The sequence below is a fragment of the Hibiscus syriacus genome, unplaced genomic scaffold, assembly GCF_006381635.1.
Source record: "Hibiscus syriacus cultivar Baekdansim isolate YM2019G1 unplaced genomic scaffold, ASM638163v2 tig00111000_pilon, whole genome shotgun sequence".
Lineage (NCBI taxonomy): Eukaryota > Viridiplantae > Streptophyta > Magnoliopsida > Malvales > Malvaceae > Hibiscus > Hibiscus syriacus.
The window spans coordinates 17,371-43,827 of NW_024062947.1; the positions used below are offsets into that span (position 1 = coordinate 17,371).

General features: G+C 34.1%; 3 protein-coding genes across 3 annotated transcripts; 1 reads left to right on the forward strand and 2 right to left on the reverse strand.

Moving 5' to 3' along the window:
- Positions 1-851: 851 nt before the first annotated feature.
- On the forward strand, positions 852-11,645 carry LOC120149331 (ATP-dependent 6-phosphofructokinase 4, chloroplastic). The gene is made up of 14 exons (XM_039162151.1): positions 852-1,202; positions 6,312-6,358; positions 6,472-6,511; positions 6,671-6,733; positions 6,810-6,947; positions 7,949-8,107; positions 8,180-8,233; positions 8,355-8,423; positions 8,956-9,085; positions 9,207-9,247; positions 9,448-9,672; positions 10,289-10,337; positions 10,883-11,037; positions 11,238-11,645. Exons 1-14 carry the CDS (start codon positions 963-965, stop codon positions 11,403-11,405), a joined length of 1,578 nt encoding a protein of 525 aa, XP_039018082.1. The 5' UTR covers positions 852-962; the 3' UTR covers positions 11,406-11,645.
- A 3,357-nt stretch (positions 11,646-15,002) lies between these two features.
- Positions 15,003-15,686, reverse strand: LOC120149333 (ethylene-responsive transcription factor ERF105-like). Its single transcript, XM_039162152.1, has one exon. The coding sequence runs from the start codon at positions 15,669-15,671 to the stop codon at positions 15,018-15,020; it is 654 nt and encodes a 217-aa protein (XP_039018083.1). The 5' UTR covers positions 15,672-15,686; the 3' UTR covers positions 15,003-15,017.
- Positions 15,687-22,304: 6,618 nt separating this feature from the next.
- Positions 22,305-22,912, reverse strand: LOC120149316 (putative glycine-rich cell wall structural protein 1). The gene has a single exon (XM_039162142.1). It carries the CDS (start codon positions 22,877-22,879, stop codon positions 22,424-22,426), a length of 456 nt encoding a protein of 151 aa, XP_039018073.1. The 5' UTR covers positions 22,880-22,912; the 3' UTR covers positions 22,305-22,423.
- Between the last annotated feature and the right edge of the window lie 3,545 nt (positions 22,913-26,457).

Consider the following 26,457-nt stretch of genomic DNA (forward strand, 5'->3'; position numbering starts at 1 on the left):
CGACTTTATATAAAAAATTAATTAATAAAAAAATTAAAAATTATCATATATTATTTAAGTTAAACTTTAATTTCTTCATCCATATTTTCTTCTCCCATTCTCATTTTTTCATTTTTATTTATTTATCCTCTTATTATCGATAGATTTATTGGTCCTCGCCACTGTTGTTTCGAAATTTAATTTTGTTTTAACATTTTTTATTTTGGATTTATATATAACTTCAATTTTTTAATAAAAATAAATGATTTCTATATCGAATTAGATAAGATATAGAATTAAATAAATACAATGAAATCAAATGAAGTGTATAGTATTTCGAAGGGTAAAATAGACAAATAATTCATTGATTATATGATAATATTTTATTAAGTTCTTAAAACTATTAAAAGTTATAAAACGGTTATCTAATCATATAATGTTATTTTGTTAAGTTCTCAACTATTAAAAGTTATAAAATAATTACTCAATTATTTATTATGTTCCAAACACGTCATTTTCTGTTAAAAATAGACGATATTCTGAGTTGAACTTAATCTATTGATTGTGATATGATAAAATTTGACAACAACCAATTTTTAATAGAAAGATATGAATTTGGAACAAAATAAATAATTAAGTGATAATTTTATAACTTTTAATAATCGAAAAAATTAATCAAGAAATTTAATAAAACGACAATCTATAATTAATATACTATTTTATATTTTTTAATAATCGATAAAACAATATCATATAATCTCAACCATTTGTGTACTTTATAATTAAAATTCGAGTTGCGTTGTTATCTGGAATTCAAAAAGTTGCAAACGAATGACCAATTTCATGGGCCTATTTTGACTTAACTGCCTCTTACAAGCAATCAACACTAACATTCAAAGCTGCGGATTTCTTACTTCCTCATCGTCGTCAATAAGAAGCGAAGAAATCGAAGTTGCGTGAAGTTTTTGGATTTACTTTCCGCCATGGATCTATCGATTTCCGGCCCTCTTTCCGGAGCTTTTCCCGCGCCAACTTCAGCACTAATCCTCGCTCCCAAATCTCCATTTTTTGGCTCCTTCAAGCCTCGGAATTCCTACCTCAACAATCCGTTAGTTTCCCGCCAATACTTTCCGATTAGAGCTCAGGTCTCGGATGCGCCGGTCGACGATGACTTTGTCATTGACGATGTCCCTCACTTGACTAATTTCCTCCCTGATTTGCTGGTAATCACTTCACTTTCCAGCCTTTATATTATATTAAATTTTATTTTATTCTCCTTCCGAGCTGTTGATAATTTTCTTTTTTAAAGAAAGAGTTTGGAATTGTTTCAGCTGGAGTAGTGTAGAGAAAATGAAAATTGTAATGAGTAATAATTTTAGACTTGAGTTGTTTTTGTTGATGCAACAGAGAAAAGAAATGAAAATAAATAGTATAAATGAAACATAATTGGTTCAGCAGTTCCTTTCATGTTTATTTGAGTTGGATAGATGAACTTTCCTTATAAAAAAATTGACAAGCACTTGGATTATGAACAAACTTAGAAAGAAGGTTGTTTATTTTTTACTAAATAGTTTACAACCTTAGTCTAAGTATAAATAAGGAAACAATCCCTAAAAATCACTAACTCCCTAAGAATTAGAGACTAAGATGAGATATTAATGTACAAGGGAACTCATAGGAATTCCAAAACTCCCCCTCAAGTTGGAGTGTAGATATTTATCAAACCCACCTTGCCAATAATTTCTTCAAACATGTTTCTGCTCAAGATTTTGGTCAACAAGCCTGCAACTTGTTGTCTCGTAGGTAGGTAGGTAACACAAACCTCTCCCGAGTTAATTTTCTTTGATGAAGTAGCGATCAATTTCCACATGTTTGGTGCGATCGTGGTGAACAGGATTATGTGCTATGTTGACAGTTGTATGGTTGTCATAATGCATTTTTATAGGTCTGGTATAGGATACTTTTAATTCTCCTAGTCGTCGTTGTATCCTGATTCCTTCGCATATACCATGGGATAGTGCTCGATACTTTGCCTCTGCACTACTGCGTGCTACAACGGACTGTTTTTTACTTCTCCACGTTCCGAGATTACCCAAACATAGCTACAGTAACCACTTATAGAATGTCTGTCGTTAACGGCACCTGCCCAATCTGCATCAATGTATACTTCTACACTTCTGTTGGCAGTTTTATTGAAGTGCATGTCTTTTCCCGGAGTCCCTTTGAGATACCTTAATATCCTGTTAGCAATTTCCAGATGTTTCTCCCTTGGAGCATGCATGTATTGGCTGATAACACTCACACCAAAAGTTATGTTTGGACGAGTGTGAGATAGGTAGATAAGTCTCCATAATAGTCATTGATATCTCCCCTTGTTGATTTCTTCTCCATCCTGATTAGTTCCCAATTTAAGATTGAATTCCGTAGGAGTTTCGGTTGATTTGCAGCCCAACAAACCAACTTCAGAAAGCAGATAGAGAGCATACTTTCTTTGAGAGATGCAAATATCTACCTTAGACCTTGTTACCTCCATTCTAAGAAAGTATCTAAGATTCACCAAGTCCTTAAGTTCGAATTCAGCACTAAGAAACTCTTTTATCCTTTCAATTTCGCTTGAATCATCCCATGTTAATATTATATCGTCCACATAGACAATGAGAATGCAACATTTTCCACTTTCGAGTGTTTGTAAAACATGGTGTGGTCCAGGGTTTCAAATCGCGGTCGCGGTCGCGTTTTCGATTATTTCGGATTTACCGTGATTGCGGCCGTCGCGGGCGCTATTACGGCCACCGCGGATGCTATTGCGGCCGTCGCGGGTAACTCGGACGGCGGCTAAACCGCTATATCGTGGCCGAAATCGCGGTCGCATACCGTTTTTTAAAACCCTGGTGTGGTTAGCTTGTCCTTGAATATAGTTTTTACTAGTCATAGCTTTGGCAAATTGGTTGAACCACGCCCTTGGAGACTGCTTTAGTCCATAAAAGGACTTAACTTACACACTTGGCCCTTGCTCTCTTTAAACCCGGGTGGGAAATCCATGTACACTTCCTCATTTAATTCTCCATCGAGGAAAGCGTTTTTTACGTCCTATTGGGTCAAGAGCTAATCCAAGTTGACAACAAGGGATAGGAGAACTCGAATAGTGTTTAGCTGGGCAATTGGTGCAAACGTCTCGTCGTAGTCAAGGCCATAGGTTTGAGTAAAGCCCTTAGCCACAAGCTGAGCCTTGTATCAATCGATACTGCCACAGGTTTAAATATTGTAGTGACGATCCACTTGCATCCTACGGTATTCTTCCCATTTGGTAAATCCGAGACTTCCCACGTTTTATTGTCTTTGAGAGCTTTTATTTCTTCAATCACAGCTTGCCTCCACTCAATTGATTTAAGAGCTTCTTCTATGTTTTCCGGAACTTCTATGGTATCAACATTAGATACAAAGGCTTTATAAGATTTAGATAAGTTTCCATAGGACACAAACCGAGAAATAGGGTGGTGAGGGCAACTCTTTGTTCCCTTTTGAACTACAATTGGAAGATAGATGGATGGTGATGGAGGTGAGACTTATGTTTTAGAACAGTCCTCGGTTGGAGATGAAATTAGCACTGCTGTTTCAGTTTCAGGAGAATAAAGTCGTCGAGAGTATACCCGTAGTTCTGGGGCCTGTTCTTGCTGCCTTCCTGGATCAGGTTGTTGTTCATCGGTGTTGTGATTGATTATGCTAATTTCATGTTGCTCCACAAGAGAATCAATCCCTAAATCTAGAATTCAATGGCTGTTGGGTTGTTAGGTTTGTTTGTGATAGTAGAGGTAGGATCATGAGGTATAATGAGAAGGGTATTAATGATCTCATCTTCATTGAGAGTCTCCCCTGAAGATGAGATGTTGCAAAGTATGGTTCATTCTAAAAAAAGGTGACATCCCGAGAGACAAATATTCGGTTTAAGGTTGTTGAGTAACACTTATAGCCCTTTTGTGTGGGGGAATAGCCAATGAAGACACATGTGTGGGCTCGAGGATCAAGTTTGGATTGATTGGGTTGATGATTGTGGACAAAAGCTTTGCAACCGGATATTTTTGTTAGTAGGTTGGGAACACGAAATAAGGAAAAGACCTTTTGAAGTGTATGTAGAGGTGTTTGAAAATTTAATACCTTTGATGGTAGATGATTTATGAGGTAGCAAGCAGTGAGGACAACCTCTCCCTACAAGTATTTTGGGACACCCATGGTGAACATTAGGGCTCGAGCCACAGTAAGGAGATGTCGGTTTTTTTTCGGATATCTCGTTTTGTTAAGGTGTGTCGAGGCAAGAACTTTGATGTATGATGCCTTGATTAGAAAGGTAAGGGTTTAGGACAGAGTTGAAATATTCTCTTCCATTGTCAGTTCGGAGAGTATGTATGGTAAAATAAAATTGGGTTCGAATCATTGAGTGAAAGTTTTGGAAGATTTTGGGTGTTTCAGATTTTTCTTTAAGGAGGTATACCTGACAAATCCTAGTGTGGTCATCAATGCAAGTTATAAACCATCTAGCCTCCGTAACATTCTTTACACGACTGGCTCCCCATAGATCACCGTGTATTAACGAGAAAGGTTGAGACTGGATATAAGACTTTAATGGGTATGGTACACGGGTGTGTTTGGATAATTGACAACTTTCACATTTCAAGGAGCTCACACTTTTATTGCGAAATAACAATGGAAGATGTTTCTTCAAATACAAGAAGTTTGGATGTCCTAATCTACGGTGCCATAACATAATTGTGTCCTCTTTTGAAGTAGATAGAGTCGATCCTTCTTGTGTACTGTCTTTATTCCAAACATAAAGTCCATCATCAATTTTAGCAGTGTCAATCATCATCCCCGATTTTTGCTCTTGTACCACACAACCAATTGCAAAAAATTCAGCAAGAACATTTTCATCCTTGGTAAGTTTACTAATTGAAAGTAAATTACAGGATAATTTTAGGATATGTAGGACTTTATCAAGGGAGAAATTTTCTGCTAATTTTACTTTTCTAACTTCAGCCACTAGTGAGTGGGATCAATCAACTATACTGATTCAGGATTGGTCGTGACAAGGTGTATAAGTGTGAAACAAAGTGGGGTTACCTGTCATGTGATCGGAAGCACCTGAATCGAGTATTCAGGAGGATTTGTTAGGTTCAATGGCAATGTTGACCTTGGGTGGTTAGAGAACCACCAGCCATAGAAGTTCCAAGCAACTTGGGAGGCGTTTCCCAGATCCGAGTAGTTTTCTTTGATTGTATCCCACATGTCTTTTGCAATTTTGAAGAAGATATAGGTGCGACTTATATGGCCTTCCATTGAGTTAATTAGCCAAACCATTAGAATCGAGTTGTTGAGTTCCTAAGTCGCGTAACTCGGATCTGTTGGGGCTGGTCAAGAAATTTCTCCATTGATGTAACCTAATTTGTCACGGCCACGAATTACCATAATGACCAATTGGGACCATTGCAGGAAATTTTTTCCATCTAGACGACGATTGGTGATTATGAGGGAGGAATTAAGGTCACCTTGAGAGGTTCCTTGGTTAAAAGTCTGAGTCATTTGTGAGGTCTTAGTTTCAGATAGAGTTTCATTGTCACCCATGGAAAATGGATTTAACCGGAGAGGTAGGAAAGATAAATGAGAGGGACAAGAAGATAAAGACGAAATGAGCAAGACCAAATGATTCCTATAGCTCTGATGCCATGAACAAACTTAGAAAGAAGGTTGTTATTTTTTACTAAATAGTTTACGGCCATTATAGAGTAGTCTTAAGTATAAATAAGGAAACAATCTCTAAAAATCAGTAACTCCTTAAGAATTAGAGACTAAGATTAGATCCTATTGTACAAGGGAACTCCTAGAAATAAGGTAAGTAATTTATCCTTAATTTTAGGAATTCCAACAGATTAAGAGTGGTTCGGAATGAAAATGAGACGAATATCATGGTTATGAAATACTTGAGTTGCTTTGGGAACTATCAATGTAAGAACTTGGACAGTATTTAAATAAGTATCAATATGTAGAGTCCTGGATTTCTAAAAATTTCAAACTTTTGTAGGGACTTAAGAAGTGAAATACATTAAATGTATCACCTTAAATCTAACGTTGGGATTCTTTTGCCTTCACTTATTCTGTTAGTTATTTCTCAATGTCACTTCTCTGCTTGTCCATCTGAACTTGCAATTTTTCTGTTGGCTAAACTGTTGAGTAACGTGCTGTATTTTTTCATCTGGATTTGGCCATGTTCAATTTCTTCCAACCTATTGGTTTTGTATTTCTTATATAAATCATATCCTTTTTTTTAAATTTAATTTCAGTCGTACCCAAATCCTTTGCAAAATAGCCAAGCATATGCTATTGTCAAGTAAGTCCACTGATTTTGGTGTACTTCTCTTAAATATTTCCGTGTATCTTCATTGTGGTCAATTAATTTTGGTTTCATGATCATTATACTTTATTAATCTTCTGTCTTGCCAGGCAAACTTTTGTTCGTCCAGAAGATGTGGTTGCTCAGAAGGTATGTAAACAAAAAGGAAGAAAAAGAAGAAAAACACAACTCGAAACATTGTCCGGATAAATATATCCAATTTGATTCTAATCCAAGATTGGTTAAATTATCACTGGGCTATTGCCTTATCTGTTCACTTTCTTGGTTATTTTCCTTTGTCTTGTTTAGATTGTTGTTCAGAGGGATAGTTCCCGAGGAAAACATTTCCGGCGTGCAGGGCCCCGAGAAAAGGTATATCATCTTTTAGAGACACCTTCATGCTCTTGAAATGGGATCATTAGCCTATTCAATGCATTTTTTATTGCAGGTCTATTTCACATCAGAGGAAGTGCGTGCTTGCATTGTAACTTGTGGTGGCTTGTGCCCAGGGATTAATACAGTCATTCGGGAGATAGTCTGTGGCTTAAACTATATGTATGGTGTCAGTGATATACTTGGCATTCAGGTCAGTTCCTTCGATGTTACGTTTTCTTTGCTCATGTGATTTTTCTTATTCATTGAATATATCTAGTGTTCATCTTTCTTATTTTCAATTAAAATTTGCGCATGAACCTGGTGTTTGAAGTCCAAAATTGTATTAACCATTTTAATATGGGAATATTAATATTGGAGCTTAGTTTAACAGTTTTAATTATTGATTTCTTAGCCGGTTATTTCGTATTCAATTTGTATTTTACATATTCATGATATCGTATGGCAACATGCAACATGGCAACTATCATTCTGAGTTAATGTTTACTACTACTAGAAACTATTCAAGCTTGGAGGGTTGCTGCATGTTGTTTGTTATTGGTCGATACAGGGCCCCAAATATTGGGCTATGGCTCATAGTCAACTGGATTAACAAATGACTAGTGCATCTATTTTCAGCACATGATTTTTTTTTGCATGAAAAATCTTTTTGGTGGCTCCTTTAAATGATTCTCATATTTTATAAGATTGTCTTTGTGAAAAGAGTATGAAGAGCTTATAGTTTTTGTAGATCCCGTAGTTCATTGTATAGTTCGCTTTGACATAGTTCACCTTCTGTTTATTTATTATTATTTTGTGTATGTTTCTTGGTTTTTTTTTTGATAGGAAAGTAGGCCTCGTTATAAACCCCCTTCATGATTAATGGAGCAGAAGGTGCTCCTTAATCAGCGGAAGGAGGAAAAAAGTGCCTTAGGATTCATTAATAACCGAAATATACATAATGTTTAAAAACAAACATAACCACTCCCTTTACAATAACCAACCCAAAGACTAACATAGCTAATCCCAACGGTAAACTAGCCAATACCAGCCTTAGCTAAACTATCAGCCTCAACATTGGGTGACCTAGCAACCCATCTAACATAGCTAATGTTTCTTGGTTCTCTTAAACTTAATTTACATCCTTTCCATCCATTGTATTAAATTTTAATTTTTTGCAACTTTGTTTTGTCATTATACTGCTGAAATTTCTAGGGAGGATATAGAGGCTTTTATTCGAAAAACACCTTGTCATTGACGCCCAAAGTTGTGAACGATATCCACAAGCGTGGTGGTACTTTTCTTCTCACTTCACGAGGTGGTCATGATACCCAAAAGATTGTTGATAACATCCAGGACAGGAGAATCAATCAGGTAAGCGGTTGCGTTCTTGTCCATGACAAAAGGTCCTTGTGGGTAGCTTATGAAAATCTCTATGGATTTCAGGTTTACATTATTGGTGGAGATGGAACCCAACGGGGGGCAGCTCGGATTTTTGAGGTAATAGATCTTCCAATATAAGATCATTCCTTTTACTTACGTGTATCCATCTTGAACTTTTTGGAATTTCTTTTTCTATTTCTTACTTTATGTCGTTTCCTACGGGCACATTTTCTTGTAGGAAGTTGAGAAGCGTGGTCTTAAAGTAGCAGTGGCTGGCATACCCAAGACAATCGATAATGATATTGCTGTAAGTTCAAACACAATATTATATTGTTTGAAAGAGTAGAAGTAGGTAGTATTTTACAATTTACAGTGCTCGTATAATTACCAAATTTATTAACTCTTCAAAGAAATAAAGTATGTTTTTTAGTAATTCGATTATATGTATGCATCCACCTATCATTTGGGTTTAGATGGCCCTATCTCATGTGAGCTTTTTAGCTTATAATACTTCCAGCAAGGAGGGTATTGATCCTGGGTAAACTCAATCAAAGATGAGTTCTTGGTATCTGCAGATTTTAAAATGATTGGAATGTATCACAACTTTAAATTTTAGTCAATCTGAGGGCCTCTTTTTCCAACTATTGACTGCTAAATTTTACATATTTATTCTGTTTCTCTATATTATATTCTCTGTAATCATTAAAAGCCCTTTGCAAGACCATGATCGGGTATATCTTCAAAAATTCTCTTATAGAGACATGATTTCCGTATGCAATTATGAAGGAGACAATCTTCTGTTTAAACTGACTGATGATTATAATTTCTCCTGGCTTTAGGTGATTGATAAATCTTTTGGTTTTGATACTGCTGTTGAAGAAGCTCAAAGGGCCATTAATGCTGCGCATGTGGAGGTAGAAAGTGTAGAAAATGGCATTGGAATTGTCAAACTCATGGGAAGATACAGCGGTTAGTGTCTTCAATATTATAGATATTACGTAGTAATTACTTATTATATGTGGAGGTAGCATATATTATGTGCGTGTGTGTGGGTGTGGCTGGCATTGCTTTTTAACTACTAATCATGCAGGTTTCATTGCTATGTTTGCAACGCTGGCAAGTCGAGATGTGGTAAGGTCTTTGTCCCTTTTTGTATGCAACCCGCTTCGTATGATAAATACCTATGAACTACACTAAATATTCGATGACTATCTCCTTTCTTTTCTTCTTTGTATCTTCTTTGAATTCATTCAATTTAAGTAAAGAGTAAAGTGTCTTCATCTTTGCATGACTGATGTCACTAACGATCTGATAACATTGACATGCAATAGGATTGCTGCTTGATTCCAGAATCACCATTCTATCTAGAGGGCAAAGGTGGACTCTTTGAGTTTGTTGAAGAGCGGTTAAAAGAGAATGGGCATATAGTTATTGTTATTGCTGAAGGGGCTGGTCAGGAATATCTTGCTCAGAGTATGCATGGAATTGATGAGAAAGATGCATCTGGAAACAGGCTTCTCCTCGATGTTGGTCTCTGGTTAACTCAAAACATCAAGGTGGGGTGCGTAAACTCTCTTATCAGCTTTTGATTTTTAATCCAGTAACTAATGGTATCACAGACTTCACAATACCTTACGAAAAAAACAAACAAAAGCTTTTTGATTTCTCCTTTCCTTAAGCAACCTTTCTCCAGAAGCTTTTTGGTTGAAAATGTAGTAATGTACAATGAAGTTGGTTGTAATCATAATTAATATTCCTTTGTTGGATTCTGTGTTTAATTTCATTTTATATGATTACTTATCAATGCAATTTAGTATAAAAATTTCTATAGATTAGGGAAATCAGAAATGTTCATTCATGCATTCTGAAATATATACCATGAGATGAAACAAAATCTTTGTGAATCACAAGAATGTCCTAGTATGTTCAATCTAACAATTTTTGTCTGAGCTGAAAACTTTCTATGGACTGATTTTTTTTATTGGAATACTTTTCTTACTTGAGATCCACAACGAAAGGTTTTTAGCGTATTAACATGACAATTCACGGTGATAATTTTGGAGCATATTGTAACTATATTGTGTTACCGAGGGTCTTTGGTGATTAACGTTCTTTTTGTTGTTTTCACCTGTGCTTTTATCATTTCCCCTTGATAATTACCACTTAATGTAGGATCATTTTACTAAGGAGCGGAAGATGGCAATAAATATGAAATACATCGGTGAGTCCCAACATAGTATCATTTTTTTCACCTCCACTCTTGTCCTTGTGGCTGGTGTAATTTTATTTGATCAGTTACTTTTGTAGTCGAGAAAATTCTTAGGTATTCTTAATCCATATTCTGCAAATAATTAGGTATACTATGGTTAGTGCCGCAATTGCTTGATATGGTATGCACTTGATTGTGTTCCCCTCATGAAATAAGATTCTTCTGTCCGTTTAATTATCCATAGTACTTTAAATGATTCCTTGTTCAGATACTATGGCCAAACATGAAGTCATGAGATGACGGTCTGCAAACATCTTGGAAACCTTTTTTCTCGGTGTCATTTACCAAAATTAAGTGTTTATCATAAATGCAGGTGGTTTGAAATCATCTACCTGCATGAACGTCGAATTTCATACGAGACATCTTTTCATTTTAAGAACATTTGCTTCAGTTCTAATGTGGAAGTTAGTGGACAAAGTTTAACTCTCTTCTAGATCGGAAGTGCTTGTTCTTTTCTCTTGCATTGCGATAAAACTAATTTTTTTTTCATTCTCCAGATCCAACATACATGATACGAGCTATCCCGAGTAATGCCTCAGACAACATTTACTGCACTCTTCTTGCTCAAAGCGCCGTGCACGGGGCCATGGCTGGATATACAGGGTTCACAGTTGGACCTGTAAACAGCAGACATTCATATATTCCAATTTCTGTAAGCTTTAGCTCTTGCACTGTTTGATGTCTAATTGCTTCTACCTTTTGAAGTTAAAATATCTTTCCATGAACTAATTTATTCGAAGCTCGACTAGTTATTTCCACTGTTGTCGCCTGGTAGCGAATTAATCAAGTTTCTGTAGTATATTCGAGTCGATCTCTGACATGGTATTGCTCTTTACGGTGTTTCTGTTTCAGCATGTTACCGAGACTCATAACACTGTGAAGTTGACTGATAGGATGTGGGCTAGACTTCTTGCTTCGACAAACCAACCCAGTTTCCTCAACTGTGATGAATCAAGAGGGGGGAAAGTGTGTAAAGATACAATCGACTTGATCAACAACATGAAGATTACATCTATTTAGATTCGATCGATCGATGCTCCGACTCGAACACGTATTTGTTTTGCACCACAAACTCGGCAGGAAGGATTGATCTTAGACGGCCTCTTATCCGGTAAATCCTTTTCTTTAGCCTACACTCTTATCTGGTAGATTTACCACCTGCCATTTAGCTATGCATATCTTGGTTGCTACATGTTTCTCCTCCATTCGGATTGTGCCTCGACAATTTACTATCATCATGACACACCGCCAATATGTTTGTAAACTATATTTGTAAACTTTACAAATAAATCTTATATAAAAAATAAAAATTAACATTACTCTAAAAAATATTGACACTAGAGCTATTACATTGGGTCGGTTGGTCAAGCCGCTCATCTTTGATTCCTCGTATTCTTTTAGATTATGAATTTTAGACCCACTAGGAGCACTCTCATTCCTTCTCTTAAAGTCCTCCTTCCCCTCCCCTCTTAAGTAAGATTAGATTAGGAGCACTTATCGGTCGGTCAAGCTGTTTGGCAAACAACTTTTTGAAGAGCTTTTAGCTTATTTGAGTATAAATAGCTGATTGGTAGTCAAACACTCTATTTTTAGTGTTTGGTAAATATCTTTTTTGAAAGAGCTTATTATGCAAAATAAGTTAAAATTGAAAACATTGGAAAATCCAGCAGTTTGGAAGAGCATATTGCAAAATAAGATATTAAATGATATATTTGACCTTATTTTGTTTTTCATAATTACATCCTTACCATAAAACCTAATATAATGAAATACCCTTCCTCCTAATTTATTTAAGTTGGAATTTTATTTTATTATTCTATTTTTTAGTTGTAGATTCTCAAATATATTTTAGTTAAGAAAATATAGCAAAATATGAAAATATAGCAAAATATGAAAATAAAAAAATGTAATGTTGATATTTTATACAAAATTAATAGTATGTATTAATTTCACAAGGTTAATATTTGTAAATATTAAATTTAAAAAATGTATTAAAAATTTTCAAAAATTTTCATTAATTTTCTTAAGGAATTTTTAATTTATTGTCAAAAGCATTTTATCCAAATAATTTCACCCCAATAAAGACTAAAGTATTATAAAACATATATGTACTTAACAATAAAATGTATCATACCCTTATTTGTTATTTTACCCATATCAACTATCAGTTAAATTTTACCAAACACATATATATATACACAGTTAATCAAACAAGTTTCTCAAATCAATTGGTCAAACTAACTATTTGAATCTGTTACCAGCTATTAGTTATTTGTCAAACACCCTCGATATATATATTAACACTATTTAAAAACAATATTATGTGTTATTTTTCTTAAATTCTGACACTGTGATATAAATTTTTGGGTAAATTACACGTCAATATCTAAACTATCAGTTTTGTCTCATTTTAGTACTTAAACTTTTAATTTTTTCAAAATCATACTTAAAGTTTAATTTTTGTTTCATTTTAGTACCATTGTTTAAAATTTAACGTTAAGTTTTGAAAAAATCGAAAGTTTAAGTTTCTGAAACGGACTAAAATTGATAGTTTAGATACTAAACGTGTTAAGTTTTTAATACTGAGATACTAAAATGAAACAAAAATTAAATGCTAGGCATGGTTTTGGGGGGAAAAAAGAAAGCTCAAGTATTAAAACAAATCAAAACTGATAGTTTAGGTACTATTGTGTAGTTTACCCTAAATTTTTTGACTCCATCCTTGTTTATGCCGAATTAGTGGCGGATCTAGAAATTTAAGAATGGGTTTAAAATTTTAATTTTAATTTTTTAAAAATAATGGGTATTTGAGTCCAACCCAACAGAACATTTTTGGATATTTGAATCCAACCCAACAGAACATTTTTATTTTAAGAGAATTTGAACCTCGGTGATCCAGAATTTTAGCATATTTGATTGATGTAGATTCAAATACTCAATGTATAGTTTAAAACGTAAAATAAAATGTTTGGCCCCCAACTTTATTAATTTACTCATTTGAACTAAACTTATTTTTTGCCTCTCTTTTAGCTTTCAAACTTTTATATTTTGTCAAATTGACCTTAAGTCGATAGAACAATAATGAATCATTAAGTCAATGGCGGATACAAAAATAATTTTTAAGGTGATCACATGTATTAATAACATAAAATTTTGTATGCGAGTGTATATAAATAAAATTTTAAAATATACATATCCAATAAAACATGTAACTAATATATATATATATATATATTTAGAGGTCTCAGGTTCGAGCACTAATGAGTGATTGAGCATTCATTATCAAATGGCTAAGGGTATTTAGAACAAATACTATTTTGTAATTAACTTAGCTTAATATATATAGTGGCAAAGCCACATCTTGGTGAGGGTGGGCATGCGCCTACCTTAAAATTCAAATTTTCTTAAATTAATTACTTATTTTATTGAAGGTGTATACCTTAAAATTTTTTCGTGTTCATCCTAAAATCTGAGTTTTTTTATGAGTTACTTCTTTTATTAACGGTTTTCACCCTGAAATTTTATTTGTACGCACCAATTTAAAAATTTTATGTTGTTAATATATTTGTATTCACTGTAAAAATATTTTTATATTCGTCACAGTATATATATAGGTTATCGACCCTCAACCACATCTAGATCTGCCGATGCATTAAGCTCTTGTTGAAATGTTAACGTTAGTTATTCTTTTGTCCTGTCATAAAAAATATTAAAAAATATATAAAAATTGTTATTTTAATATTTTAATAAGAATAAAATAATTATTTTTCTTTTATTTTTTGACAAAAATATAAAGTAATTAATGTCAACTTAATAGTGTCAATATATTTTTGCCTCAATTCTAAAGAAAAAGAAATTAAGAGCTAAAAAGATTCAATAGAAACTTAAGGCTTTAAATATGAATTGGGACGTTAAAAGGTTCATTATTCCTAGGGTTGAGCATTCTCGATCGAGTCGAATCGTATTGGGTAAAAAAAAATTCAAGTTATTCAAGTTGAGGACTCCTTTTTATAACTCGAGGTTGACTTGAAAATTTTTCAAGTGGAGTTTGTAAAATTCGAATTAAGTCCGATTTTGAGTTTTTGTTTAAATTTAATTGTAAATATTTATAATATCATGATATTATTTTATTCCAATTTAAATGATTTTTTTTTATAATCATATACAATAAACATATATTTCTTCATATTATTTTCATATGTGATGTACATATATCATATAGACTTGAGAGACTCGATTCCAACTTGAAGATCAATCAACTAATTACTAAAAATTTCACAACTCAATTTGACCTTGAAATTTTTTTCGAGTCTAATCGAGTTTATGAAATTACAACTCGAAGTCAATTAGTATCAAAAAATTGATTTTTCAAATCGAGTCGAATTTTCTTCAGTCCTACATATTTCAATCTAAAGTTGAGTTTGTATTTTTATAAATCCAAATCCCCTACACTTTACTTCAAACAATAATAACAATAATTTCATTAAATAAAAAAATAAATGAAATTTTAATTCAACAAAGGGATAATGATTTATCCTTTAACATTCCTTTTGAACCCTACACTCTATGTTCACCAATAATAAACAATCCAAAACACTTCCTTCTTCACGGCCGTTAACGGTGGATTATAATTCAACCGGCGTCGTCAGCAAACCGTTCCTGATTTAGTAAACGTCTAAATAACGGAGATAAAGGTGATAACGGAGGGATGCTGAATATCCCCTCCATATCTTCACTATCCCAAAACCCCTTCCAATTTGACGGAGTTAAACACACCCCCGACGCCGTCACACTTTCCGACTCCTCCGTTTTCACTACTTTACACTCCACGCTCTTCTCTGGTTCTTCCTCCTCCTCCTCCCTTTCTCTTTTCTTTGAAAACGAGTCATCGGCCGAGCTCGATTTCCCTGCCTCGAGAGGGAAGTTCAATATAGCTTTGCATCCACGTAGCTTAAAGGCAGCTCCATCATAAGCTCTGGCGGCCTCAATGGCGGTGTCGAATGTTCCGAGCCAGACCCTGGAACCTCTCCTGTTGGGGTCTCTGATTTCGGCGGCGAACTTGCCCCACGGCCGCCTCCTCACGCCCCTGTAACGCCTTTTCTCGTCTGCATCCGCCGCCGCCGTGACGTTAACCTGTTTGGGTGGTGGTGGTGGGATGGTGACGTTGATAGAAGGACGGCGTTGGCTCAGAGAAGACGACGATTTCTGGGGTTCCGTGGAAGCAAAATCAGCGAGGAGGTGCTGCCTGATGAGTTCCAAGGCGGATGTTTCTTCGTGAGAAGCCATTGATGAATTGAGTGGAAAAGAAGAGAGCGGCATATAAAGAGGAAGAAGATGACAAGTTGATGGGCAGACGAGCTTCCATGATACACACCGGAAGTATCCATGCAAACTGGTTGCGTTTGCTTTCTACATCTTTAATACTTTCCTACGGGTTACCTTAATGGCTCATCTAATAATAATTTTTTTTCGCATAGATATATATTAATAATATAATTTTTTTTAAATAGGATGAGTATCATCATTAAAATATATAATTAATTGAATAAATTTTAAATTTTAAAATAGAAATAAATAAAATTTTAAAATAGACATTATCAATACAATAAATAACTAACCGAACCGAAGCGAAGAAATTCAAATTTCAATATCAACCTAACTATCAATGGACCTGTCACTTAAGGATGGGCATGTGACCTAAACATGACAGGTTCTGACTGGACCCGACCTGTTCGGGTTAGTTTTTTTTATTTTAAATCAGGTTTGGGTCGGTTTTTTAAATATGATATTCAGGTCTGGTTTGGGTTTAGGATAAAAATAACCTAACTTAAAAAAAATTATAATTTTACCTTATATTTTTATGGATAATTATAATAATACATCTCTATATATATTTTTTTCAATTAAATCAATGGTTTTATTTAAAAAATATTTTATTATTATTTTGGATCGGGTCGGGTCGGTGAAATCTTGTTTTGGTCGGATCAGATCAGGTCTTGAGTGAAGGATTCATTAATCTCATATCGGATGGGGTGAACCAAAAACCCGATCCATATCTATCTCTACTGTCATTGGGTCCCATGCTTTACTTCCATGCCTACATTTCAAAGGCTTTGATTGTAACCTTTATAAAAGTGCACATATAAGAGGGTAAACTCCATCATTAACCATCAATCTATCATTTCCTTTTTATTTCGGTCATTGAATTAATTTCTTTTATAAAAGCATCACTAATATTGTTAGAGTTTCGGACCACGAAATTAAAATCAAGATAGTGGTAATATTGTGAGGCCTACAAATACGGAGCAGTATAATTTATTTAGAAACTTCAATTCTTCTCTCGTCTTTATGTTGATCAAAAACGAGAAATTCAGTTAGAGGAAGGGGTTGTTTGTTTGCCTCTTAATAGAACCATTCAGCGCTGAATGTTGAATCGTTCAACATTCAGCGTTAGTTTCGCAACTCTGAATGATTCAGTGTTGACTGATTCAGCAATACAGTGTTGAATGATTCAGCACAGAAGTACATTCTGAATGATTCAGAGCTATTATCAAACAACATGTCACATTCAGAGCTAATTCATACAGAGTTTATGAATCATTCAACATTTGAATCATTCAACTCTTAATCATTCTGAGATAGACAAACATCCCCTAAGTTTCTTTCTATTCAAGTTTCCTTTGTTTCTTATTCCTATAAATAAGAACTAAGGTTTAGGGTTTTGTGTAGGGATGGAGCTCCCTTAGGGTCCAAGATGTCCCGACTCCTGTTAAAATTTGTATATTCGATATAATATTTTTACTATTTTGTTAATGTAAAAATAAATATTTAAATTTAAAAAATAAAAATTTATTAAATATTTAATCAAAGAGTTAAACTAAAGAATGATAAGTCTGACATCTCAAATTTTTTGTCTAATTATAACTTATGTCATTGTAAGTTTAAATATTAGATAGATTAGAAGTTGTCTTGTGAACTAAGGTCGCTTTATTCATACTGAATTTCGAGTTTAAATACCTAATAAATTTAATTCGAACTCCACTCTTGTTTGTGTGTGAACAGTTGTAATAAATCTTGTACTCTTTTGACATAGTGAAGTGTGGTTTATCCTTTTTAGATTTTCCACGTAAACTTTGGTGTTCTTTAATTTTCTTTTTGGATTGTATTTGTTTGTTGTTAATCTTATTTCGATAACTACAACAAATATTACCTTATATATAGTGGCAGATAGGGGCGGGTAAACTCAACTCTATTCGAAAATTGATTTTTCAACTAGACCCAGAAAAAATTCACGTACTTCAAATCGAGTTGTAAAATACAACTCGAATACTCGATATTTTAGTAATTAGTGAATTGATTTTTAAGTTTGAGTCGAGTCCCTCGACTTTATATATATATATAGTCATAAAAACTATTAAACTAGAATAAAAAAATATCATAATATTATAAATATATGTAATTAAATTTAAATAGAAATTCAAAAATTCGACTTGACTCGAAAATATTTCAAGTCAACTTCGAGTTGTTAAATAGAACTCGTCAACTCGAATAGCTCAAAAATTTTTTACTCGTCTCAACTCGATCAAAGGCTCACCCCTAGTAGCAAATGTACTAAGGCATTATAATGGACACGTGCACACTTGAAATTCAAATTTTCTTTGGCTAATTATTGACTTTACCAATTGTGTCAAACCTAAAATTTTATTTGTGCTCATCTTATAAAAAAATTTTATGTTATTAATATTATGCGTCAACCTTAAAAAATAATTCTAGATTCGACACTCTCTATAGGAAAAAAAATAGTGTTAAAAGTAATTTATGGTATACACATATATTAATAACACGATTTTTATACACGGACGTGTAAATAAAATAAAATTCAACACATTCAATAGAATATAACTAATCGAAAGGAATTTGGACTGGCGCACCCTAAACATAACATGGATCTGCCATGATGTTTATAACGCTCTTGTAAAAATAATCAGTTTGATGATCGAAATAGAAAAGAAATAATAAGTCGGTGACTGTTGATATAATTTGCCCTATATTATAAAGTTCATGTGATTGGATAAAGGTTTATCTTATCTTAGGGCATGAGAAGAATAGTGCAACCAACGAAACGTGATGCTTGCAAATACGTTGATTTGGTGTACTATTAAAAGTTACAAAATTATTTTTCGACGTAGAGTATCATTTTGTTAAGTTTTTTATAAAATAATTATTCGATTATTTATATGTTTCAAATCCGTCATTGTTTTGTTAAAAGTCGACGGTCGTCTGAGTTGGATGTTAACCTGCTAATTCGAAAATGATAAATTCATATTTTAATTATGCCTAATAGCGTCATTACTTTTAAACATTGGCTTTATGACGTAATGTTCAAGAATTGACTCGACGATATAATGTAAACAGACTCGATCCACAATATATAGCTAAAAAATAGTTATGGGATTATTTTTATCACATCCCAGTGGGCAGGTTAACTGGTTAACGTCCAACGCAGATGAACGTCAACTTTTTAACGGATAAGGACGAGCTTAGAACACATAAATAGTCATATAATATTTTATAACTTTTAATTGTTGATGGACTCAATAAAATAAATCTTTTTGGTTAATGGAGCATTTTATAACTTTCAATAATTGAAGGATTCAATGAAATAACATACTATAGTCGAGAGGTTATTTGCTTACTTTACCAAAATATCAAGACTAAAGCAAAGGAGCTTTCCGAAGCAACATGCAATTTTTCTCTCACCAAAAACTTAAGGGTGAATGACACATTTAGTACTTAAACTATCAATTTTGATTTATTTAAGTACCTAAACTTTTTTTTTTTAAAAAGCATACATAAGTTTAGTTTTTATTTCATTTTAATACCCCTTCAAAATTTAACATTAAGTTTTGAAAAAAAATGAAAGTTTAAATACTAAAATGAACCAAAACCGATAGTTTAGGTACTAAATGCATTAAGTTTTCAACGGAAATGTATTAAAATGAAATAAAAACTAAATGCTAGATATGATTTAAAAAAAAGTTTAGATATTAAAATACTTAAAATACAATAAAATTTAATATTTCTAGGAGTATGACCATACCCTAGAATCCCCTCAGTTCATCTCTATATCTTTCCATTCATCCGAATGTTCGACTCCATGTAGTTCTTTCATAGTCAGATGACTCAATAAAGTAACATCCTATAGTTGGGAAACATTTTTGTACTTTACCCTTAAATTTTTTACCTACTAGTAAACTTTTATGGAAAAAACCAAAAGTTAAGAGAACAAAAACTCAGCAATATAACTTGGATTTAAATTGTGGTTGAAGTAGCGTTTTCGATTGTGTTTATTGTGATTGCAGACAATAAATGCTATTGCGGCGGTTGCAAGTATCACGATCAAACAATAATAGTTTCGAACGGGACCGTTATATAACAGGTGCTATTACAGTGGTGGACAGGACAAGTCCTATAATTCCAGAAACATGCTGAAGATCCACCCATAAACTTTCCCTTTCTTCAGCACCATTACAATCATAAACTGCAAAGAGATAAAACTTTCCATCACCAGATTGAACTAAACATATCAATAACCTGATCAGTAGCAACAGTCTTGTTCACCTAGACAAGCTTTTGAAAACTAAGGTTTAACCCACACAGGGACCTTATTTGTTTTTAATCTTGTTACACCTCCGGTGGTTACCACTGGAAACTACCGGTTCCCCGTCGGCTGACATCTTCGGACAAATCTTCTATTTATCAAAGTTTCCAACGGACCAATATCTTCCAGACACGAGTATCATAGCCTCCGATCTAACTATAATGCATAGACAAGATAAGGCATCTAACTGTCTCATGTGATGTACTAGAGTGAAATCTAAGATCTAACGGTCAGATCTGTTTATCGCTGACTTACAAGTAGCCCTAATGACAGTCTAACACCATCAACTAGGACCCCTATAAATACCTCTCATTTCTCAACCACGATTGAGAGGAGATTCTCTTTACTTCCTTCTATTTCTAGACACCCATCTTCCTCTCATGTCTTCATCTCTCTCATCGAGAAATATCGGCCAGCAGTCGTTACCTCACTAAATGTAACTCTTCATACAAACCAAAACGAATGAACAGCCTACTATAGAGAAAAATAAACTTATTTCCATCAACAACTGAACCACTAACAACCGATCTTCTATCAACAAACCTCTGAAGTCATATTTTTGACACCCGTTTCCTTTAATATAATCGCTTCATGTTGGATGTGCCATGGTCTAGTTTCCAGCACCTAGTCTCCAATCATTTTGGGAGGGAAAAACAATTAAGCAGACATTAGGAACAATAAATTTTATATTTACAGAATCCTCTCTTCCCCGTAACATATCAGCCACTTTTTGGAACAAACTATAATTAGAAGATTTTCCCAAAAAATTGCCCAATCGCAGTTTATAATTCTGATTAGAATTCACTGAAAACAAAGACTTCCAGTCAGATGACTTACCACTATTGTTTGATTCATTGTGGAGTTCAACTCCAAGTAGACTTCAGTCACTTTCTCGTCCAGAGAACGGAAATTTGCATCCTTAATCGCAACAGCGCTGATAGGATTAGATCCCTCTGCCTGTTAGATCTCCTCAATTCACGCACACATCTTGCGTCGAATTTGTGGGATTCGACTCCAAATTAGCCTGCCCAACCTCGCCCAATTCAAATTCAATCACGATCTTGCCCTCCGAAGGAAAATCTGCGTCCTTAATCTCAAATGCACAACTAGGGCTAGATCCTTGCCCGTTCAAAGACAGACAAGACTCTCAATGATAAACTCGTAGTTCACTCATCCAATATTTGATTTTCTTGAATTCCCTCATCTGTTAATTGCGTTTCTTTGCACTCCAACCTCTGACAGTGGAATGGTACGTACAAATGACCCGTTTTCTTTTATCTCAGGATAAACTACGTATTTAATCCCTCAACTATTCATGTAGTTCTATTTTGATCATCTAATTATTATCTTTTTGAAAATTCAAGTCTATCGCCACGTTTTGGTTATCATCCGTTAAAAAAACTAACATTAATATTGACGTGTCAATATAAATACTTATAAAATAAACTTTGCCTTCGAGCATTTCTAGATATAAATCATCAATGATAGTGTCAACATCAATGTTTTCCAACATATTTTTTCTCGAAACATATCATTTGGAAATAAAAAACGATGTTATCTAGAATTCAGAAATATATAAAAAAAACAAAAGAAATAATATGGAAATATGACCTACCTAAAGTTTTAAAAATAATTTTTAATATGATTTAAGCAACGCAATTGATGATAAACAATTGTGATTTCGTGTTTGTGAGAAATATAAGAAATTAAAACCTGAGAGTAATAATTTTCAGATGACCTGTGAAAAGTAGAAGAGAAAGAAATTTTTTGATTGATATGGAAAATCGAGAAATAGATTTGATGAATTGATGATGGGAATTTGGAAAGACCCAAATTAAACTTATATTTAATAAAAATTAGGAAAGAAATATTAAATTAGAGTTTATGATAAGTTGAATAATTTATTAATATTAATATAAAAATTTACTAATAACAATTAACACTTTAATGAAGTCATATAGACACAATTATTTTATTTTACAATTTTTTAAATTTATTATAAAATATAAAGAATAATATATATTATTTTTTTACATTTGTGGGCTTTAAACACTCGTATACTTTTCGATGTTCGAAATTAAAATCTCTAAAGATAACAATATTTTAAGTACATAGGCATAAAACGGTTGCACTGTATTTTTTTTGTAATTTTTGTAATTTTTTTTTTTATTATTATATATATAAAGATATTACTGGAGATAGTACGAGATGAATTTCTGTTTTATTTTTATAATATATATATATATAGAGATGTTGTAGAGTAGAAATGAAGGTTAGAGACGACCTAATTATATATATAATTTTACACACCTTCTATTTTACATATTACATACCAAGCGCAGTCTCCTCACAAGCGAAGCCTAAGAATTTGGATCAATTAACCATGGTGGTTTCTGTCAACAGACGGCCAACGGTTTCCATTCCAGTTCTCACTCGAACCACCACTTCCTCCACCGTAGCCGCCGCCCCCAGAGTTCCCTTGTCCACTTCCAGAACCGTGGCCGCCGCCATGAGCACCACCACTTCCAAACCCATATCCATACCCAGACCCAGTCCCGGACCCAAACCAAAACCCATAACCCCTCCCGAACCCATTGGGTGACCTACCCGAGCCCGCACCGTAGCCCCATCCACTCCCGGGGCTCGAACCCCATCCCCAGCTGTAGTCCCAGTTAGGACCATGGGCAGAACCAGTAGCACCACTCGGAGCATTAGAGCCCTCCATGGAGGTCGTCAGCGTTTTCCGGCCACCGGAACCACCAGCACCAGCGACGTTAAACGAAACCAACGAGAAGAAAAGAAACAAGGAGAAATGAAGAGAACTGAGTTGCATTTTCTTCTTCACTTTTTGAAGATTTAATAAGCTCCTTTGCCGTGGATGGTTGATGATGTTCGTGAGTGGGGTTATTTATCATGGGGGTGCTGATTTTGACATCAAGGCCACTTGTGATGCTATTTAGTTTTCGGTTAAATTACGTATTTAATCACTCATCTATTTATTTAGTTCTGTTTTAGACACTCAAGCAATTATAAGGTAACTCTCAAACAACTCTTGATCTTGAACTCGAAATTTCTAGGGATAATAACCACACTTTTAATCATCGAGCTCGTTTGCTTCGTACAAAAAAATATTTTTATCAAAATCATACATAATATTACATTTTGGTTTCATTTTGATCACACGTCGTTAAAAAATTAATAAGACTATTGACATGATAATTTTTTTTGACATTACCGTATGATAACATGTCAGCATACAACATAAGGTGGATGAACGAAATATAACATTAAGTATGTTTTAAAAAAGGCTTAATTATAAAATAAGAGTCCAAAATATACCGCTTTTCCCAAATATGTGCCCAAACTTTTTTTTTGAATCATCCAGGTGCTTAACATTATAAATGTTATCACTTTTAGGAGCTCGGCTGTCACTGTCGTTATTGGACACGTGTCACTTTATAGTGATTTTAAAATTTTTAATTTAAATTAAAAATTAAAATTATGTTTAAAAAACATAAATTTTTTTGAAATAATTTAAAAATCCTAAACTTTGAAATCCCTTATTTCAACCCCTAAACCCATGTCAACTACCACTCTTTGCCATCGACGAAGCTACACCCCATCACACCTCCACCCGATCACACCCCCACCCGACGATCGATAACCCTATGAAATCGTGACCAATCGACTTTTGTACCCCGACGAAACTACACAGCAAATCGCGATCCCGACAACCAATCGACGATAAGTATGGCGGCGTATGACTAGGAAGATGACAAAGACTACATCGAGGGCAGTGGTCGTGGTCGACAAGGACGATGTCACTAGGTTAAAAGTTAGGGATTTAGGATTTTTAGGGATTTGAGTTTTTTTAATTTAAGAGAAATTAGGTTTTTTTAATAAATATAATATTTTTTTAAAAAAATAAAATTTTCAAAAACTACCAGAATGTGACACGTGTCACTTAACCGAGAAATTTAACAATAGTTACGACTCGATCACCAAAAATGATAACGTTTGTAATGTTAGACACATTGATGATTCGAAAAAACGTTTGGGCACATATTTGACAAAAACGATATAGTTTAGAAACTTATTTTATAATTAAGCTTTTTTGATGGAAAAAAACAGATGAATGACAAAAATAAAACCTCGAAAATAGGTGGATGACTAAATACGTAGTTTACCGTCCACTTTTTATGCGAGTGCACACGTCCCTGTATGACCGTGTTTCCTGGCCACAATGGAAGAGGCACTACCACGATTGAACCGCACCACCGCCCTTTCAACTAAATTATAACATAAAAACCTCCCACAGATGGACATAGAGTGGCCAGGTTTCATGATTATGTTAGTGTTTTTGACTAATAAGGTTGAGTAATAATTATATTTCCAACATGGGTTCGATCCGTTGCTAAACCACTATAAGTCCATCTAATTTGAACTTGTAAGTACAAAAAGGTCCCTAGCCTTTCACTTTAGTAACACCAAACAAATGATTAATGATCCTTAGGGATGGGCATGGGTCGGATTTTTGGTCCACCCGACCCGACTCGAGAACAAGAGAGCCTCCACTCGAGACTCGACCCGATCAAAACAAGGTTTCACCCGACTCTACCCTACCCGAATATATGACTTAGAAACCCAACTAGACCCGACCCGAAATAATTAAAAAATATATTTTTATTCAATAAAAACAATGGTTTAATTGAAAAATATTATATATATAGGGGTATTATTGTAATTATTTCTAAATATATAAGGTAAAATTATATTTTTTTTGGGTCGATTCGGGTCGGACATTTTTCACTCTAAACCCGAACTCGACCCGAACCCAATTTTTTAAAAAAAATCCGACCCGATCGGGTTGGGTCGGAACCCTTCGGGTTCGGGTTGAGTGCTCATCCCTAATCCTACTTGGAAGGATGAGAAGAAATTTAAAAGATTAACGATTAATTCGATTCGTATTGATATTACACATTTGAACTCGTGTCTTTCTAAGATATTGTAATAATAACGATGTCAACCGAATTAAGACTCTATCGATGATTGATTCGAAGTTAAACAATTAAGGCCCTCACAATTTAATCCTAATTCCATATCGTATGACATCCTTCTAAAATGTTAATCTTAGAAGCTTGAACCACATGTGTAAGTCCACATGTGTAAGTCATGCTAGGGTCCATCAAACCCCATGGTGCCATTGCAAATGGGAAGAAGATATTTAGGGGAACTAGAGATATTTCATGTGCTTGAATTTGAGGGATGTGTGATGTAGAGCAAGTGAGGGAGGGTATGGAGAAAGGCAACGGTGCACCAAATTGAGTGGTCGTATCTTTAACAGGCCAAGCCACAAAGGGGCACATGGGGGATAACAATATGTACATGGACAGACGACGTAGTATTTTATGTCAAGAGGCGAATTTAAATTTATAAAATTTTAGAGGGGTAAACTTGAATTTATAAAATTTCAGGGGAGCGGAAATAAATTTTCAATAGAAAATACATACAAAAATCTAAAATATACAAAAATTTTGAAATTTCAATGGACGATTGCCCACTCGCCATCCTGGTCCATCCCTAAATACGTAAGCAATAAAGTAGGGTGTATTCGGTTTGGCTCGGTTTTTAATAAAAGTTGAACCGAACCGCAATAAACGGTGTTTTAAAATTAAAATCGAAACCGAATAGTATAAAAACCGAAATATGTGAAACCGAATTTTTCGATTCGGTTCGTAATGCGGTTTTTGAAAACGAAAATATTATTAGACATACTTTAATTGGGGCTAATATTAGGCCATTAGGAGTAAGTGAGTAATTGACTGTACATTAGTTTGAAGTGCAAACATGTTTATTCGGTTCAATATAGAAAGTGGGTTCCATATGAAAAATCTGAACAGAACCGAATTAGGACACTTGAGTATCATAATCAACCCGAAACCTAACCGAACCAAAAACGAACGAATTGAACCGTTTATTCAATTCGTGTCGATTTTTAATTTTCTCAGTTTCTTGCTCAGCCTAATCACAAGCCGAAGGTGAGTGATGAGTTGATTGAGGAGAAAATGTTGACCTTTTTCGCTTGTGGTGTTGTGGGAGGAGATGAACTTTCGACTTCCTCACCTTTGTATTTATGAATTCTCATCCCTTTCACGAAAATGACATGATCTTGACACGGTGAATCCTATTTTCTCTTTCACCACCTTCCATTCTTCCTTGTTTTTCTTTTTGGGTAATATATATTTTGGTACTCGAAATCGGCTTGGATGTTCGATTTGGTACTCGATTTTCTTGGTCGAACAGGAACCTGAATTCAACTTTATGTTCAATTTGATACCTAATTTTTTAATGGTCAATTTAGTTACTTGAACTTTTTTTTGATTGAAACTGGTACCTGAACTTAGTTGTTGA